At 37.4% G+C, this 12,370-nt stretch overlaps 1 protein-coding gene across 4 annotated transcripts in view; it reads right to left on the bottom strand.

Annotated features, from left to right (window-relative positions):
* LEPR (leptin receptor) overlaps positions 1 to 12,370 on the bottom strand; it is a 65,857-nt gene that overhangs the window by 15,225 nt on the left and 38,262 nt on the right. For all 4 annotated transcript variants that reach the window (XM_016208321.2, XM_016208295.2, XM_016208312.2 and 1 more), the window contains 9 exons: positions 12,051 to 12,341; positions 11,775 to 11,892; positions 10,721 to 10,920; positions 8,398 to 8,546; positions 7,257 to 7,416; positions 7,057 to 7,139; positions 3,909 to 4,125; positions 2,037 to 2,219; positions 248 to 343 (listed from right to left, as the gene is read on the bottom strand). In XM_016208321.2, coding sequence (XP_016063807.2) covers positions 248 to 343; positions 2,037 to 2,219; positions 3,909 to 4,125; positions 7,057 to 7,139; positions 7,257 to 7,416; positions 8,398 to 8,546; positions 10,721 to 10,920; positions 11,775 to 11,892; positions 12,051 to 12,341 — 1,497 coding nt within the window. The remainder of the gene's footprint in view (positions 1 to 247; positions 344 to 2,036; positions 2,220 to 3,908; positions 4,126 to 7,056; positions 7,140 to 7,256; positions 7,417 to 8,397; positions 8,547 to 10,720; positions 10,921 to 11,774; positions 11,893 to 12,050; positions 12,342 to 12,370) is intronic.

Below are 12,370 nucleotides of genomic sequence, written 5' to 3'. Positions count from 1 at the left end.
TATATCAACTTTTTACCCAACTTGAGACTGAAAATTTAACTTGCAAATACAAGAATTCAATACCATGCCTAACCATTCCCCTTCTTACCACCACCTTGGAACCACAGACCCTGACTGCATGCACCCCCAACACATAAGCCTCTGGACTCTTCCATATTTCATCAGGAGAGAAGAGCCAGACAGCAACATTACTGCTACACAGGAAACCACCATCTCTATAAAAAGAAGCTAAAAGCAAAAGTCTTACCTTGCAAAAAACTATTAATTATCTTTGGCTTCCCCACTCCTTCCATAAATATTGGGTAAAGACTGAATTGATATTTCTCAATAGGGATAAAATGATCTGAGGAGAAAAACATATTAGAGGGTCATTCTTACTGAATCAATACAAGTGAGTGAAATCTATGTAAAAAAAAAATAAAAATTTAAGTGCCCCTCCTATATTTCCAAACACAGAAATTAGTTGTTATTGATGGATTGAAACTGAAAATTAAGGGAGTTTCAAAAACAACCTAAGCACTCCAAATTATCCTGATAATTACAATAATTTTATAAATAATACTTTTAAAATCATACACAGAGATAGGAGATAGCAAGTTATCATAGGCATGTTCCCATTATAGCCACTTTGTCCAAGTTCAAGGTATATGAGTTTTTATTTCCCTGTCCAGGGCAATATGCTCTACCTCCTCACCTCTATCTTCAAAGCGAGCAATATTCACTTTACATAGGAATTTAGCTAATTTAGTTTCCCCACCCAAGGCAGCTGGAATACTAAAGTCCTGGGAAATCCTACATTAAAAAGACAGGGGTGGTAACCAGGAATGTCCTTGCAATATCCAGGAGTCTAGATTTATGGAGGACAACCATCTCCACAGCAAAGCTCCAAATGAATCTATCAAGGACTATTAATATACAAAAATTATTTCACAAGAGAGAAATCTCTTTGAAGCCTGAAGTCCACATGGTTTAAAGAAAAGCAGAGAGAGTAACAACCTGGACAACACTGGTAATGAAATGAATTCAGTTCTCTATCAATAATTAGTTTCTATTTACCCTAATGCTAAATTCTAGATCTTTGAAATAAAATAAAAGTATGAGTCTATGGGATGATATTACATAATAAGATCATGGCAATCCTTAGCTTCCCTATACTTAAACCTAACTCAGAGTCGGAAATGCTGTATTGTGCGCTTAAACTTTGTAATCACTTCCTGCGGCAACTGGCCTACTTTTGGGGGTCTGCACTGCCTACGTCACCAAGCACTAGATCCTCGCACCTTCAGCATGGCACTCTCACTCTTTGCTAGTGGAATTATAAGGTGGTACACAATCTGGGAGAACTTGGCAACAGACATCAAAAGCCATTTCAAAGTGGTTTAAAGATAAAGGTACAGCTGGAAGCAACAAACACTTGTTCTCAAGCCCAGCCAGCACGGCTCAGCGGTTGAGCATCGACCTAGGATCCAGGAGATCACGGTCTGATTCCGGGTCAGGGCACATGCCCAGGTTGGGGGTTCGATCCCCAGTAGGGGGCATGCAGGAGACAGCCGATCAATGACTCTCATCACTGATGTTTCTGTCTCTCTCTCCCCCCTCCCTTCCTCTCTGAAATCAATATGTGTGTGTGTGTGTGTGTGTGTGTATACATATATATATATAAAGACTATTCTCAAATAAGTAACAGTTTAAGTTGATTTTGGAATAAAATGCAATATGGTCATGAAAAATAATGGGTAAAGGGATTAGGGAGAAAACAGAAAGCTGTTTGTAATATATCAAAGGAACAAATCAGAAGAAAAGGGGTAGATGACCTGGTACGATGACAACTGTGTAAAATATTTAAATGAAGGAGGGTTGAATGAAATAGAATTAAATGTTTATGGTAAGGTGATAAAATTACCAGTTTTAAGATGGTAGTACCATCTATATTTTTGAAGTTTTTTGTAATTAACTGGCTCTGTTAATTGAATTAATAATCCATAGTATCATACTAATCCATAAGAGAAACTTATTAATAAGTATAGTAAACTTACCATGGATATAATACCTCTTAACAGATGAAGGGATCTTGCGCCATTTAATTTCATTGTCTTCATTAAGAATTTTCCACTCAAGAATAAAATACATCAGCTTGTAATCAGTAAGTGAGAGCATCCAAGAAAGAATCACACAACTGCTGTTTAAAGGATAAGCACTGAGTGACTGCACGATATTTACTGAGGGGGAAAGAAAGAAATTTATTTTTAAAAATCAAAATTAATGAAAATTTCCTAATACCCTTCAAGAACATGTTGCCTACTGGAAAAGGGGAGAAAGAGGAGAAGGCAGATATTTACACAAATAAATATAACACATGGCAATTATTTTTGTATTATAAGAGTCACATAAGCAGAAAGACGTGGGAATACATGCTATCAAGGAGAAACAAGGCGCCACCTAAAACGTAAAAAAGGGATTTTGGAAGATGGTCACACGGCGTCTCCACTGGAGTTCTGCACAAGCCTATTAGCCACCCTTTCTAACTCCCTCCAAACGCTTCTCTCCCTCTGATGGCGCTGCGCTTTCAGAGCACAGATCTGATCACTTTAACACCCTCCGCTCAGAGTCCCACTTGAAAACCTCCAGTGGATTTCCACACATGAAGACAGAACTCCAGCCTGCCTCCAAGGCCCCGAGGGCCACGCCTCGCCTGCCTCTTCGCCTGGGAGGAGCACGCTGGTCTTCCTGCAGGTCCCCTCCTGTGCCACAAGGACTTTTGCTCAGACTGTTCCTCTCAGGAGCCTGTGCTCTCCCCCCCTTTAGGGAAGCTCAATGCCCACGGCACTTCCTCAAGAAAGCTTCTCTGACCCTCAATACTGGGTCAGGTTCCTATTTTCTTTCTTTTATTCAATTACATTCCTTTCCTGGGACCACTTATATTTGTAAATAGGCTTCACTTGTAGGATTATTTCATTAGTGTCTGTTTCACCTACTGGACTCCATGAATGCTGAGACCATCATAGTTTTTCCTCAGGCTGGAATTCCCACTACCTGGCACAGTACAGACAGCCCTCAATAAATGTTTCTAGAGTATAATGATCGAAAATATTTTTAGTAAAACTGTGTGCAAAGGCCGTAGAACTTAAAAGAAGTTTCCTCTATCTGTACAAAAGTAACCAGAATATAAACCATGATATAAAATACCTTCAGAAAGGTAGAAAGCACTCTGAGATTTAAGAAAAGAATAGGACATATCTCATTAAAGTAATAAGCAAAGGTTTCATGGAGGAGATTGGCAGAAGTACAGAAAATTTGAATTTTCCATTAAAAACGTATACTTTGAATATACAATCTAGATTAGAAACCCCTATTGAAAGTGGTTCTTAATTCTCTGAATAATCAAATCTATCCAAATTCATTAAAGAGGGTTCATCACTCTCATTAAATGAAGTACAGGTTAATTTTCAAGTCTGAGCAATTACTTGCATCCATATAATATCTCATACTATCACATATATATATAATCCATACAACACATGTATATATACTGGTTTTTACATATTTACATATATATACACACACACATATGTGCGTGTGTGTGTATTTGTATATATGGAGAGAGAGAGAGATTGAGATTGATTTACCTACAACCTACATTGGTTCAAAAGTATTAGATTTATTAGTACATTCTCACTTATTATAACATCATTTCAACCATGTTCTACCACGAGACCCCAGGACCATATTATGTAATCAGAGTACAATCTAGTTTGTTATTTTTCAGACAAAGAAGAGCTCAAGGTAAAACAGAGACGTTCGGATTCAGGGAATCACAGGCTTCTTGGAAGACCATGTAGAATGGGGGGAGATGGCGAAGATAAAATACTTCAAAGGGCACAGGTTTACGACCCTGTACGTTTTCTTACCTTTGCTCATAGGCCATGAGAATGTTAAATTAAAATTTGCAAAAGAGGCACCAACTGAATTGACAGCCAGAACTGTAACAGTGTGTGTTTGTTCTGTCCACTGGAAAGTGAATCTGGTGTGATTGCCCACATCTTCTGACCATGTTCCACTGCGGGAAGTGTGATGTTTTACCACATATGTTCTCACACTGCACAATGAGTCATTTTTCATCAGGGGCTGGAGTAAACATAAAAATTGATTAGTTTAAGGGTACAGTGCTTTTTATACCAACCGAGCTCGTGGAATTCTTATTCTACATTTCCCAGTGGGAGGCAGGGGTCAGACCAGAGGCGACGCCTCCTACTTCCAGGCTGAGGGATGGGGAGGGCGGGTGGAGAAGGGTCTGCCTCTGACCACAGGTTTGGTGAAGGTGTCAGTGAGGTGGGTATGGAACATAGGAAAGTTAATTTCCTCCTTCTGGATTTTTTTTTTCCTTAGGATTCAAATAAATGAAGTATAAATACAAATGAAGTTTTTCTACCAAAAAGAAAGACTGGCAGAGAGTTGAGTTTCCTCATCTAAAAAGCCAAAATAAAGGATAACACCCTGGTTCTATAAAGAAGCAGGAAAGCTGAAAATTGTTAATCATCACATATATTAATCCCAGTAAAGCTGCCACTCATGTTCCCTTCCCCTGATATGCTGCCACCTCAAGTAACAGAGGCTGTCAGGAAAGTGTGCATGGCACCCCAGAATTTTAGTCCTATAGTTTAAAAAAATCATACCAGGTCACTGACAATTCCAGTGTAAAATACAGATTTAGCCCAATCTAGTCCTCCATTCTACAGAATACACTACTTCTCCCACCACCTTCACCTGTTTCAGGCAAGAATAAGTGCTGCCAATGCTCTGTAAATCCACAGAAAGCTTGACTCTATACAACAGACTAAACCAGTGCTTCTCAATTCCTGCCCCACTCCCTCCCTCTTTCCCTCCTTCCTTTCCTCCCTTCCTTCTTTTGTCATTGAGATTCCTACAAGTCAGGAATATCAAAAAATAAACAGGAGTACATATACATCTATCCCTGCAGGGCTTGAAATAATCTGGGTAAATGGCAAGTGAGACTCTTGTAACCACTGCAAGAATGAAATGTCTGAAAACTCATGCAAATTTCTCCTTTTGTTTTTAAAAATTTATGTCAGTTTTCAGATACAAATATTTACTTTTGTAACCATCAATTAAAAATAATGATAAACTTCCTTACTTTTTGGTACTACAAAGTAATACCAAATAGGCTAATAGGCTAATGTTGTATATTTCCTGCCCAGCCCCAAACCAGCCATTTTTCAAGGAACTTTAGTTTCTTTTATTGGAAAATGGTATTAGAAACAGACCTGGGTATGCTCCTTGCTACTGGCATGCCATTACTTCAAGGCCCTCTCAGCTTACAAATCAAGAAAATGCATGTGTGTATACGAACTCCTGCATTACGCATACCCATAAATGCTTCTAAATGAATCCATCCTTAGCCATAATAAGCTAAACAGGAGCTCATACTGATGTCTCCAACTCTAATCCCTTACCACATGGGCCATTCTTGCCTTCTGTCCCTAGCTCCTCTACCACCAGTCCAACAGTGAGACACCTGGGTCCCACCACCACATCCATTTCCTTAACTGTTCAACTCCAGACAACATGTATAATAGTACAAGGATTGTTAGCCCACGATAATTAATAATTCTATCAAACAGAACCCAGTGCACAGTGCCATTTCTTTTGTCTTTAGTTTTAAGAATCCACTCATTTACAGTTACTTAGGCCTGCACCTTTCTCTCGCACCTCCTTTGGTGAGGTTTTACATACACTTGTAATACACTTGATTCTTCTGTCCCAGTCTGGATTTCATCCCAGGATCCTCCAACCCCCTAAGTGATTTATTTTCAATTTGCATACGTTAAGGTTTGCTCTCTATACAGTTCTACAGGTTTTGACAAATGCAAATGTACTCAAAGCTATGTACCCACCATGGCAATATACAGACTAGTTTTACCACCATAAAAAAAAATCCCTTGTGCCTCACCCATTCAAACATTTCCTCAACCTTCTAGAAACCACTGATCTTTCTATCTTCTCTATATTTATGCCTTTTCAAGAATGTCATGTATGTGGAATCATTGTGTAGTCCTTTCAGATGGGCTTCTACCACTTAGCTACATGCATTTAAGACTCATCCATGTCTTTTTGTGGCTTTATAGCAATTTCTTTTTATCACTAAATAACATTCCACTGTATGAAAGCACCAGAGTTTGTCTATCCACTCATCTATAGAATAATATCCTGGTTGCTTCCACTTTCGGGTGATTATGAGTAAAGCTACTATGAACATGTATGTGCAAATTTTTATACAAACACAAATTTTCAAATCAGTTGGGTAAATACCTAATAGTACAATCCTGGGTCATATAGGAAGACTATGTTTAACTTTGCAAGAAACTACCAAACTATCTTAATTTTGTATTCCCACCAGCAAGGAATAAAATTTCCTGTCACTTTGCGTCCTTGCCAGCAATTTATTCTGAGAAGTGTACAATGGCATCTCATTGCTGTTTTAATTTGCAATTTCCTAATGACAAATAATGTTTGCTGTGGACTAAATGTTTGTTTCTCCCCCAAAGTCTGACACCCCCCCCAAAAAAATGCATTCACTTGTGATATTCAAATCATATGGGAGAGAGAACACTTTGAAAATTGTTAGGCTGAATATCCACTGTTTATGGAAATATCCATTGTTTATGTCATCATGCAAAAAGAATATCTCTTGTTTTAGATGTCCTTGAGGATGTGGAGGCCATGTTTACTATGCTTAGGATTAAATATAAATAGAATTCTTGAACTTGAAGGAACACTAGATGTCACCTACTGCAACCCTACTTTTACACAGATGAGGCTAAAGAGTCCAGGTGACTTTGGCAACACAGTACTGACATAACTATAATATGTTAAGCTGAGAATAAAATTAAAGTCTCCTAACTCCATGCTGGTATGCCCTCCACTAGGGATCTTAGCTATCTGAGATCACCTCTCAAAATAGAAATGAAGTGTGGAATTGCAGAGCCTTAAAATGACAGGATTATGAACAATGAAGAATAACATAAAAAGCAGAAATACTTTCCAAAGTAAAGTGACATTTCTCTCTTTTTTAGTGATGTCTTCATTAATTATTCTCCAAAATTCAGGTCCTCTGATAGGAACTGCAAAACAACAAGGAGCCCAAGTTGTACATGTGTTCTCAGAAGGAATATTTTTCAGTCATATCTGAAACAAACACTTATGCACTGCTAAGGCACATTTACGAAATCTCTACAGACCTTTTATATCCGTGACAACTGTGTAGGCCGGAGTGCTCCAATTACTCCAATACCCCAGTCCATCCAGCCTCCTGCAGCGCACCTGCGCGGCGTAGACGGCACACAGGTCTGGCACCGGGAGGCTGACGGATTTTGATTTTGCATCAGATACCTCATGCATCTGGAACGTAAAGCATTAGATTGATCATTACGAACACAGAGGTAGCTAAAGGGCCCTGAAGTGCATTTTAGTTTAAACCTTAACACTATTCCCAATTTAAGAAGGAACACTTCGTGTCTTCTGGCTCTGGAAATACTCATACTGGGCTGGGCTCGTGAGCACCTTCAAGTTAAAGACTGTCTTAGTCCTCTCGTTATTTCCTTCTTGTAACCAGATCTGGACTGGTCCACTTGCAACCTCACTGCCCAACCGCTCTCTTAACCCTACTATTACTCATCCCTGTCCACTAATCCTCTATCCATAAAAGCTTTTAAGAATTTTAACCTAGCAGTTAATGGGGCCTGCTGTAGAGAATCTCTGATAGTCAGTCTCCTCAATAAGCAGGTAAACAGCCACGTTCATTTCAGTTCAAATCCCCATGATCTAATGATGTTTGTAGGTCTCTGCAGGCTGCCATCCGAAAACTGGCATGGCAACTCATCATACGCACACTTGCAACTATGGATATGATCTGGTTGTTTGATAAAAGCAGCTTCTTCCAAAACGCATTCCACTGAACACATGTATACTAAAAAATATAATTAGATGTTAGAGGAAAAAGGCTTTCTTGGTAAAATGAGTTTGAGAAACATCGGATGAAATGAAGTCACAAACGTTTCTTTCATGCAGGACCTCTCCCAATCTTTAATATGTAATAACTTACGACTCTACACTCGGAACATACAGTGATGCAGGGTTTCCTGTCTATTCAGCCATGCAAGCCTTTTTTAAGGAACATTTTACAGAACCAATGTTCTATAAAAGCTCACTTTTGGAAATGATAGATTGCGGACATTTTATTCCTTTAAAGGGTTAAACTTAGGTCAATGTAACAAAAAATAGCTGAAGAATATAGAGGCTATACTAAATAAATAAATTTTATGATGATTAACTTTTATTCAATAAAATTCTTGAAAATTATAATAAATAACATTTAGTTACCTTCCATTGTACTTCTTTCCCATTTAAACCATAACGAATCTGGAACTGAAGATTATTCTCTGGAAAAATTGGCTTTTTCCAAGATATTTTCAATAATCCAATTTTTGAAGTAATTTCTGCTTTCACACTGGATGGAGGCAATGGTTTCACTGGAAATTTAAAAACAATATATGTAACAGTAATAATGTTTAAAAACCGTTATAATGATGTTATGATTGCCATACCTTATATTTATAAATCAATATCTTCTTCAAATTTTACATTCCTTATCTCATTTGATCCCCTACAACCTTATGTAATAAATAAGGGATTATTTTGCAAATAGAGAGGTTGATTTTTTTAAAAATCGATACACTGCCCATGCCATTCTGTGTATAGTAAGACTGGATTAGAAACTGAGCCATTGGTTCTTCATGCAGAAGATGCCATATGCACACATGATAAACATCAATAGCAAACTCTGTTCCATGCAGAGCTTTAATTAAAAGCAAAAAAACATGCACTGCATTCTTTTTCACATGTGTGAGTTTCAGACTCTTCTCCTACTATCTACTAATAAGTATATCTGAGTCAAGGTCAGATGTGGTCTTGCAGAATGAAGGCCTGATTCTCTAAAATCTAAGGAAAACAGGCTTTTAGGGGACGGAAATGGAGGCACAGGTGACTAGAATGGCAAGAAGATTTTTTTTTTTTTAATTTAAAAAGACAATATAGAATATAAATGTATTTGGAAACCAAAAGCCGCAATGCCCAAGCACAACAGTGTGAGCCTCTGAAGCTCCACACTTCATCGACAATAATACTTTAAACAGCTGATGACCAAAACATACCTGAACTTTTCCATTAGAACACAGTTTCTCATGACTGTTCAATTCTTCACATACCAAGAAGGCATTCCTCACCAACCAGTAAAGTGACATATTTTCACGTATTAAAAAGATAACTCCTCCTCAGGACAGCAAGTACAGTATGAATGTGCACGAGACACGAAGATATTAAAATCTGTGACTGTACCTGACTGAACCACATGGATGTCATATGGATATATTCTGTAAATATCCAGTTTGCAGAAAAGATGCTTTGAAATACTATAGTTTGTGTGGTCCTCACAATACTCACACTGAGACGTATGAGGAGGTGTCCACATTTATTGGGTGATAAAACAGTCAGAGAGCCCTCACGTGGCTAGCCCTAGTCTCTAACGCTGGTAAGAGGTAGAGCTGGCATTTGGATCCCAAAGTTTAATTTCCTCATTGTTTTCTAGTACTAAGTAGGCAATATAAGACCAATTTAAACTCCTTATTTAAGTACTGGAAAGAGTAGCATCAAGGTTAGTCAGATACAGAACTGAATACATGTTGCATTTGTTACACATTATATGTGAAGATACATCTGTGCATGTTTGTGGGGTAGGGAGGTAGGAGGGCTCTTTGCTATCTTAGTACGTTTAGTACCAAACAGGCATTGTCTACAGTACAATCATTTAACATGGAACCAAACTAAATTGTGTGTGTGTGTGTAAATTAATTAGGACTTTATGTTGAAAAAGAAATCTAAACATTATGAGCTTATCTCATATTTAACAAAATGCAGGTTTTAATTCTGATGTGTCCTTATTATTTGAAAGTATAATGAATCAAATAGTGGCTTTTGGCATAATTTCCCAACAAAATAGCATACGGCACCAAAATATGTTCTTTTACCTCTGCTGCACAATCGTAAATGGGTCATTTCTCAAAGATTCTGCAGTAATAACATCAGAGGGATATATCAAATTTTCCCAGGGCTCTCTTAATCCTTTTAAAGCAAAACGTCTTTTAAAAAGATTATTTAAAATTTCATGATGGATATCATTTCTTGTCTATTTTCTTCATTTGAATTTAGCTATTTTCAATCCTGCTCCCTACACAGCCTCATAAATTAAAGCCTTGGGTTGTTACCATTCATATTATAAAATCCATAGAATATCTAAATTAAACTTTGATATTTAAAAACATCAAATGTTTCCAGAAGTACATTGGGGGGGGGTATATACCAATTAGTGCATTATTTAGAATATTATTAAATTTCATTCCCAGTAACCAATATAATTCAACAAATAGTATGCTGAAAATATTCCTATTGCTAAAAAATTGTGCTACAAATAATTTAAAATAAAATCAAAATGGTAAAACTTTCTAATGCTGTCTTCTCAATTTCACTGTAAACAGAAAAAAATGTAAATCTAGTATGATCAGAAAATGGTAAAATACAACAAGTACCGTGAATCAACCTAAATCCAAATCTGCTAACAGAAATGAAGACCCAACACGAATGAACGTACCCACAGAATCAGGAACGACACATGTCGGGGGCGAATCAAGGGAACCCAGCGAGTGACTGATCCTTAACCACATTGTGTAACCGGATAACAGAAAGATTGGCTGAAACACACATTCATAAAAACCACCTCTCTGCAAATGGCAATCTTTGGGTTCAGATGTGGGATGAATAGATGGAACATCAGAACAATAAAGGCTGCTCCTTGAAAGATACGAAAACAGTCAATTAATATGCAACATTGATGAAAGCAGTAAGATTTGAGAATTCTGCTCTGCTGTTTAAAAGGTACAGTTTTTGCTCCATCTGAAAATAGATGTCCTCATTAAACAGGTGTTTCTGAATTCCCAGCTACATCTCAGTCTTGTATTTCCATGAAAGCAGGCAGTAACCCTTATTAAATATTTCATTAGACAAAAAGTAGGGATGCAAATGAAATTAAATGACACTGCTCTAACAAGGAGCTAATGACCCAATTAGAGATAGAATCTATAACACTTTGAAAGCTAAGCTAATATTATACCTAAGTGATACGATTTTAAAAGTATAGATCAAAAGTAGTAATGGGCATCCCTGAGATGAAAAGGAAAATAAATACCTTATACTGTCAGTACAAATTAAATTCTACAACAAACTGAAAACATAGTCAATAGTAAATTACAGCATAATTACAGTGTTGTAATATTTTCTAGTTCAAAGCAATATAATTTTAAGATACCAATTCTTGATTCATATATGAACCATAGAGTCAAGTATATCATTCATCTTCTCAGAGAAGAAAATCAAGAAAATATTTTATAAATGAGTTCCTACCAATACCCCACCTCAAAACATACAAAGCATTTCTCCTCTTTTTTGAAATAGTTCTTCTACCACTATTTGCTCTTAATATGGCATTTAAATGGCTAAAATAGCAGTTACTGTTTCCTAATTAAGTACATTCTACCTTCCTCTTTCAAGAAGAAAATCTATAAGAATACTGTGATGGTGATACTTCTACAGGAAATTTTTATCTCACCATACCCACAAAAAACAAAAACAGCAAAAATAATACATACCTGTGATATCTCAATTGCAAAGTACTCCCCACGAGTGATTGGATTGCATTAGTTGACCATCTGCAAGTCATTTTAGTTAAGTACCCATCAGTCTCACACAATATATTGATATTGACATCTATTTAAAACACATAAAAATATTAATATGTAGCAAAAACAACAACAAATTTTAAATGAAAATGAAAGTTCCTTACATCTTCAGTGGGACTCTACCACAGGGCCCATACGGTGCATTTCCCTTGCAGAACGCAACGGAGATGCCCCCCGTGAGCTTACCGATCACATATAGCTCTGCGTAGCGGTGGTGGCACTCGTGCTCCTCGCAGCAGTACACTGCATCGTAGGTGAACTTCCCCCGAGGCCTGGTTGCGTTCAGGTTGGGAAGGCTGACTTTGCTGACGCGGTCCCCCACAACATTATACTGGCTTTCTGGAATTTTCTCAGCTAAATTCATCCACCAAACAATCTTTTCTGAGGGAACAATCTTGTTTTCATTTTTGTAGATGCAGTGAAAAGAAACATTAGAGCCAACACTTGTCAGAATTTTAGGGGGAAAGTATATGACATCTGTAACGAGGGAAGAAAACAGACAATCG

The sequence above is a fragment of the Miniopterus natalensis genome, chromosome 9 (assembly GCF_054644295.1).
Source record: "Miniopterus natalensis isolate mMinNat1 chromosome 9, mMinNat1.hap1, whole genome shotgun sequence".
Taxonomy (NCBI): domain Eukaryota; kingdom Metazoa; phylum Chordata; class Mammalia; order Chiroptera; family Miniopteridae; genus Miniopterus; species Miniopterus natalensis.
The sequence above is the reverse complement of the archived record's forward strand: the minus strand, read 5'-3'. Positions and strand labels throughout refer to the sequence as shown.